General features: G+C 41.8%; 1 protein-coding gene across 1 annotated transcript; it reads left to right on the plus strand.

Moving 5' to 3' along the window:
- Positions 1–275: 275 nt before the first annotated feature.
- On the plus strand, positions 276–3,380 carry LOC137912841 (nuclear receptor subfamily 4 group A member 2-like). Its single transcript, XM_068756972.1, has 6 exons — positions 276–1,145; positions 1,592–1,721; positions 1,891–2,063; positions 2,457–2,659; positions 2,828–3,006; positions 3,124–3,380. The coding sequence occupies exons 1-6, from the start codon at positions 276–278 to the stop codon at positions 3,378–3,380; spliced, it is 1,812 nt and encodes a 603-aa protein (XP_068613073.1).
- Positions 3,381–7,205: the final 3,825 nt, after the last annotated feature.

Raw genomic sequence — 7,205 nt, forward strand, 5'->3', positions numbered from 1 at the left:
AGTAAATGTCAAATGTGATGTGTATTGCAGGGGAAGATCCAACATAGTGCCGCTTTGTTGAATCCTGACGACTATACAACTCTTGATATTACCCATTTCAAGTTTCAGCGTGTCAGAAGACTTGAGGTATGATTTAGAAAACACAGACATCCCAGTTTCATTTTGTTCTCAGAGTAAAATCTGAGCAAAATAGACGAGACAGTAAAACTTTTGTCTTTCTTTTTTAAATATATGTGAGGAATTCTGATGCGTTTTCCCCGGTTTGGTTTCCAGCCATGCCCTGCGTTCAGGCTCAGTATGGATCATCACCTCAAGGAGCGAGTCCTGCTTCTCAGAGCTACAGCTACCACACCGCCGGAGAATACAGCTGCGACTTCTTAACGCCCGAGTTTGTGAAGTTTAGCATGGACTTGACCAACACCGAAATCACCGCCACTACTTCTCTCCCAAGTTTTAGTACCTTCATGGACAACTATAACACGAGTTACGACGTTAAACCGCCCTGCCTGTATCAGATGCCCCACTCGGGGGATCAGTCCTCTATCAAGGTGGAGGACGTCCAGATGCACAGCTACCACCAGCAGAGCCACCTGCCGCCCCAGTCGGAGGAAATGATGGCTCACTCGGGGCCCATGTACTTCAAACCCGCCTCGCCCCATGCGCCGAGCACACCGAACTTCCAGGTCCAGCCCAATCACATGTGGGAGGACCCTGGATCCCTGCACAGTTTCCACCAGAACTATGTTGCGGCCACTTCTCACATGATGGACCAGCGCAAGAATCCGGTGTCGAGACTTTCGCTCTTCTCATTCAAGCAGTCGCCGCCCGGCACTCCTGTTTCCAGCTGTCAGATGCGCTTCGACGGGCCGCTGCACGTCTCCATGAGCCACGACAGCCCGGGGATGCACCGCGGCCTGGACGGCCAGAGCTTCGCGGTGCCCAGCGCCCTCCGGAAGCAGGCGGGTCTGGCCTTCCCTCACTCGCTGCAGCTCGGCCACGGACACCCGCTGGGAGACAGCCAAGTGCCGTCGCCCCCGTGCCGAGGATCTCCGTCAAACGAGGGTCTGTGCGCGGTCTGTGGGGACAACGCAGCCTGTCAGCATTATGGAGTTCGAACCTGCGAGGGCTGCAAAGGATTTTTCAAGGTGGGCTGACATGACAGCGATCATGAATCAGTGCAGCTGTTATTAAAGGAGAGCTGTGTGCTGCTCATGATGCTCTGCATATGAGAGATCGAACTGTAATAATGGTAACAAAAACATTTACTGGAATCACATTTGGAATGCAGGCATCGATAAATATAAAAAAAAGGGACCCGAAAGTGCGTGTTTAAAATAACTTTTCATGACATTACACTACATGGCTTTATATCTAATCCACCCACTATACCTCCATGGAGAAATTATATGAACAAGCGCGATCATTTATTAGATGACCGCCTATTTCCGCTTCACACGAGATTATATCATTTTCATCCTTTTTATTTTGCGTGTTCTATCACGTGTGCATGAATCCACAGTTCATGCTTTATTATACTTAATGCCTTACAATTTGGCCTGCACTCTTACGTTATGCTTTTCTCTCTTTGCAGCGCACCGTTCAGAAAAATGCGAAATATGTTTGTTTAGCAAATAAAAACTGTCCTGTTGACAAACGCCGAAGGAATCGTTGCCAGTTCTGTCGTTTCCAGAAGTGCATGGTCGTCGGAATGGTGAGGGAAGGTATGTTTAAGCCATGCATTAAATTGCTTGAGACCAGATTTTTACCTACTGATACATTGGTTGTGCGTAAAAGAATGATTCTTAGTTATTTGAAATATTACGCACTCCAACAGGAGTTCGGGTGTGCCTGAACTATTTACATATCAGTCATGTCTCTCTTCCAATCGAGTTGTCCGGACGGATAACCTTAAAGGTCGGAGAGGACGCCTGCCATCCAAACCCAAAAGTCCCCAGGAGCCCTCGCCACCCTCGCCGCCAGTGAGCCTCATCAGCGCACTTGTTCGGGCCCATGTGGACTCCAACCCCTCCATGTCTGCTCTGGACTACTCCAGGGTCAGTAAGGTACCACCGCCCTTAAAATAATTCAGACACGGGGATGCATGCACGCGTACGCGCGCGCGCGCACAGACACACGCAACAATTGCTCCGAGGCTGAAAACACGCAGAAGTAAGAGATTAACGGCCTTTTTAATTTAGTCTTACATTTAGGGAACAAAGTTTCCTGTACTACGTCGCTGAATTCCTAACTTTGTCAAACCTTTTAATGTGGAATATTTTTCCCCAAATAAATTGCGTTGAAATGGAGAACTTAATAAAACGAAGACGTTAATTTAATAGTAAGAAAGCAACCCCCCCCCCCTCTCTCTCTCTCTCTCTTGGAAAAGGCTATTTGCAATTTCACGGATTATATATTTTAAAGGACCTCATTAAGGCGCTGTTTAAATTAAATTCCAGTTCCAGGCTAACCCTGACTACCAAATGGCTGGAGACAACACGCAACACATCCAGCAGTTCTATGATCTCCTGACGGGCTCCATGGAGATCATCCGCGGATGGGCGGAGAAGATCCCTGGTTTTTCTGAGCTGCCAAAGCAAGATCAAGATCTCCTCTTTGAATCTGCTTTCCTTGAACTGTTTGTCCTGCGGCTCTCATACAGGTAAGCTCGTAATTATTGTAATTATTAACTAAAACAATCAATGCGTTTGCATAATTATCATCTCCTGCAGGATTCATTGCTTTTTGTTTCATTTAACGCTCAGTATAAGAAGGCTACTAAATCCCTAATGCCAAGCATATAATTAATTGCATTTTCTTTTAATTACAGATCCAACCCAGTTGAAGGCAAGCTTATTTTTTGTAACGGAGTAGTGCTGCACAGGCTACAGTGTGTCCGTGGATTTGGAGAGTGGGTAGACTCTATCATTGAGTTTTCTTCCAACTTGCAGAGCATGAACATAGACATCTCAGCTTTCTCCTGCATCGCAGCTCTCGCCATGGTAACAGGTGCGTTAAGGCGCGGCTGCGTCTTTGGAAACCCGTTCGCCTTTTTTTACGCACGCAAAACAGAGAACGCAGGTGCTTCAGAGATTCCTCACCCGTGTGATTTCTTCTTCATTTCAGAGCGACACGGGCTTAAAGAGCCTAAAAGAGTCGAAGATCTCCAAAACAAGATAGTGAACTGCCTCAAAGATCAAGTTACGTTCAATGGTGGCGGATTGAATCGTCCCAACTACTTGTCAAAACTCTTGGGAAAGCTCCCTGAACTGCGCACACTATGTACTCAAGGTCTGCAGCGTATCTTTTACTTAAAACTAGAAGATTTAGTTCCTCCGCCGGCAATCATTGACAAACTTTTCCTCGACACCCTACCTTTCTGAGTCTGACTCGATGGAAAGCCATCAAAGAACTCCCGAAAGACTGTTTGTGTCGGACGACAGATTTTTAACATGATCATTTCTGAATATTTGCAAGCTCCGTATAAGATAATAGAACATTAATGCAACACGAGTAAGGATTCACGAAGAAAAAATAACAAGAGGAAGTTATACTCTGATTGCTGCGTAGACCTATTAATTCAATAGTTTTTTTTCTCCCTTAACGCAATTTCTCTCCAGTGGACATATTGTCAATTTAATCCGGTCTTGCAAACATGTACTGTTTATTTAACATCGGATTTACTGATCCAGCATACTCAAATGTAATATATTCCATTTATATATATATAAACAGACGCCCGCGCGCACACACTCACTGTATATTATGAGATTATGTGATGCATCTAAGGCATCGGTTTATAACGTGTACAAAGTTTGTTATAATGAGAAGATTTCATTTGACTTTCTTTTCTGACTCGTGCCTATGTGTTTCTGACAGGATCCCAAAAGTATCCAGAAAAGACAACGCATGTTTTTTCTTCATTTTTATTTCTATTTTATTTATAGGCACTTGCTGAGGTGATGTCTATATATGATATATACCGGACACTATGTAGTCTGCTAGATTTGATACAGATTCGTAGTTATGGCACTTCTTTTATGTATGACGCTTATGTGGAAAATAGCTCATCTGTATAGGAAATGAGGGACCCCATGGTGTTTGTAAAACTGTCAGACATTCCTTGTTTGTATGTGCTGTAAGTATTGTTGCTGTTGAATATAAACGTTTCTATATATTTATTATTTTTTATTGCAAAGAGCTACACGAAGCATGGTGCAATTTAAACGAGTTCAAACCATCCATGTTCATGCTGAGCACGTTGTCTGTTTTATTTTTATTTTTTATTTTTTTATAAACGTCTAGATAGATATGATTGAACACGTTTGGAAATTGAAACATATATAGACCTACATCGCTGACATCTTGATGTACTTACAACTTCTGTAACGCTTTTGGTGCCGAATTCAAAAACTTTAGAGAGAAAGAACTATTTAATGTTTACAAATAAAACTTTTAAATCAGATTTTTTGCGAGATAATTTATCTGAAATTCATTTTTAATAAATTTTGACCTCGGATCAGATTTATGCATCAGAGAAAATAATCACGAGTTCAAACTATTTCCTTATTGAACATAGTTAACGTTATATTTGCGCAAAAATAAAATCGACGATAATAAGTAAGAGTTTGTTTTTCTTTAAAATGAATGATATAACATTGTATAAACCTATTTCCTTCCAGAAGAAAGGGAAATAGTTCGAATATATCGCAAATAATATCTAGGCCTACTCGTGTTTTATATGAAGTCAAATTATTTGTCTTACACATATTGAATATTTATCGGTTTCAAAACATAATTTTCCAGAATAAACATTTTAGTCGAAGCAATTGTTATCTACTTTTGATCGACCATATTAAAAGTCTTTCTGCATATTATTATAATTCTAATATCTTATTAAAAGAGACCCTTTTATTATTTTAAATCCAAAGCGAATTAAACTATTTGAATTTGACACACAAAATTTAAAGAAGGGCATTGGATCATCGGAATGCATTTCTCAGTCTTTTCTTTGCTGGCCCAAAACTTGATTAAAGTTTTGATCGAGCGTTTTAGAAGTAAATACTCACCTTTATATTTTAATTAGTATACTTCTATATTTTGCGCTTTTCCAAACCGATTTATTTGGTTGAACTCCGTCGACATGTAAAACCAGAACATAAACTTACTTATACCGAAAATGAAGATCAGACGACCTGCAACCTGTTATGGCCAAGACGCGTAATTATAAGTGAAAAAAATAAAGCACACAAGATGTGCGTATTTATATCCCCTTTACTGGAGATGAGTAAATAAACAAATAAACAAACAAAGACACACATAACGAAGACAAAGGTTTATTTTTAACTTTATACCGACGACCTCCCAGAGTCTATAGCTTCTGCTTTTAGTCAGGAAAAAGTTGTGAAGTGAGATCCTTTAGGCGAATTTTCCATCTGCCGAGACGATGCCGCGCCAAATCTGCCTATTGTCGTGCGTATTTGTAGCAATTTAGAAATGCATCTAACACGGCGGTGGATGGGCTGCACGAAGTGAAGCTGCGCGCTGTCACAAACCTTTTCCTCCAGTCTCTCTGAACAGAGAAGTGACGCCATGCAGGCTCTGAGGCATGTCTGCGACTGATCCGCAGCGATTCCACATTTATCACATGATCAAGATGAAGGGAACAGTTTATTTTGAGCGATATTAGCGGCAGGCAATAAATTGTCTAAATAATTAGATCGTCACTGTGAAGTGCTAATTCCAAGGCAAATGAGCATTACACTCACAAGCAGTTTGGTGACATTTAGCAGATCTGTTGAAAGGGTGCATTACAATGTCACAAGTTCTGTCTGTTGACTCAAAGTACAGTTAGGCTTTAAACATGTCTGTCTTGACACAATAAAACATGGCACAAGCTGAGACTTCTGTCAGTGTTTGTACATGATTATGTATGCTGGAGAACTTTCAGTCTAAATTCATTAAAAGCATCGGTTAATTTCCTCCCCATAACTGACAGCATAGTGGAACGTTCTGATTCTGACAGCACAAGAAGGGCGAGGAGGAAGGAAAGAAATCATTTTCCAACCACGTCTTCAGTTGCTGCACAGAGAACAGCAAACCACAGCCAGACAGGTGCAGGCGCCGACGACAGCCAGTGTCTCTCTTGCTAAGTGCTTGTTCACAAAGTGAGGAATCAGAAGATAAAACTGGGTCTCTCAGCTTCTGTGAACGCTGCTTCACATCCACACCATTAAATGCTATGACACATGCACGTTGCACACTGCGACAATCAGGGTTTATGTTACATGCACAGCTGCACACTGCAGCACTTTTGTCTGATTTTGTCATGCAATCTGACGGGTTCACACATGTGGATCTTGGTGGATTGGAAGTGCTGCAGGTCTGCTGTCGGTGTGTTTTAGTCTGCTGGCTTTCTGTAGTGATTTGACTGAGTCGAGCTTCCAACAGTTCTGCCAGAAAATCTACGCAGGGATGTACTTTAATTCATTTTTTGTCTTTTTCTTTCTTCCGGTTCCTTTTTTTTAAAAAAACATATAGGTTCCCATGTGGACAGTCAGTGAATAACCATTTTGGGACATAAAGAAAAGCCAGACCTTTGCCTGATTTGATCCCCATGGTGTGAGGGCGCTTGACCATAAACCTTCGGACAACGTCTGAAGAGGAAAACTAGCTCAAACTGCTGCTTTAGATGAAACTGAATTGTATTGCAAACAGCAGTGTGCAGTTGTTGAGGAAGATGTGGAGAAAGTGCAAGAAAGACATAACACAAACCTCTATTATGCCTCCTGTTGATCAACTGTCTCCGTATTCTGCTCGAGTTCCAGGATCAACTCGCGGCTTTGTTAAAGCCAAGAGTAAATCACAGTTAAGTATTGTGTCTCTTTACATTGCACATGATATTGCAATTTATTTTGAGGTACAAATTGAATATCCTAGGTAGAGACCCGAAATAGATCGCTTTAGGACTACAACCCAAAAACACATCATATTTAATTCTTTTTTTTCAAACTAAAGTGATTTTAACAACTCATCTGGCTTTTTCCATGTTGCCTGCAGCCCACTGCTTCGTCCAGTCGAGGTAATAATCTACAATGTTCCTGTACCAGTTTTCTTTAATTTGGTTACTTTTCACTCCTTCACAGTTTGCAATCAACACACTTCGGTCAGCATCACTCCCTCTCATGTTACCGTTCCGTTGGCGCTGT

Source organism: Brachionichthys hirsutus, unplaced genomic scaffold (assembly GCF_040956055.1).
Source record: "Brachionichthys hirsutus isolate HB-005 unplaced genomic scaffold, CSIRO-AGI_Bhir_v1 contig_916, whole genome shotgun sequence".
Taxonomy (NCBI): domain Eukaryota; kingdom Metazoa; phylum Chordata; class Actinopteri; order Lophiiformes; family Brachionichthyidae; genus Brachionichthys; species Brachionichthys hirsutus.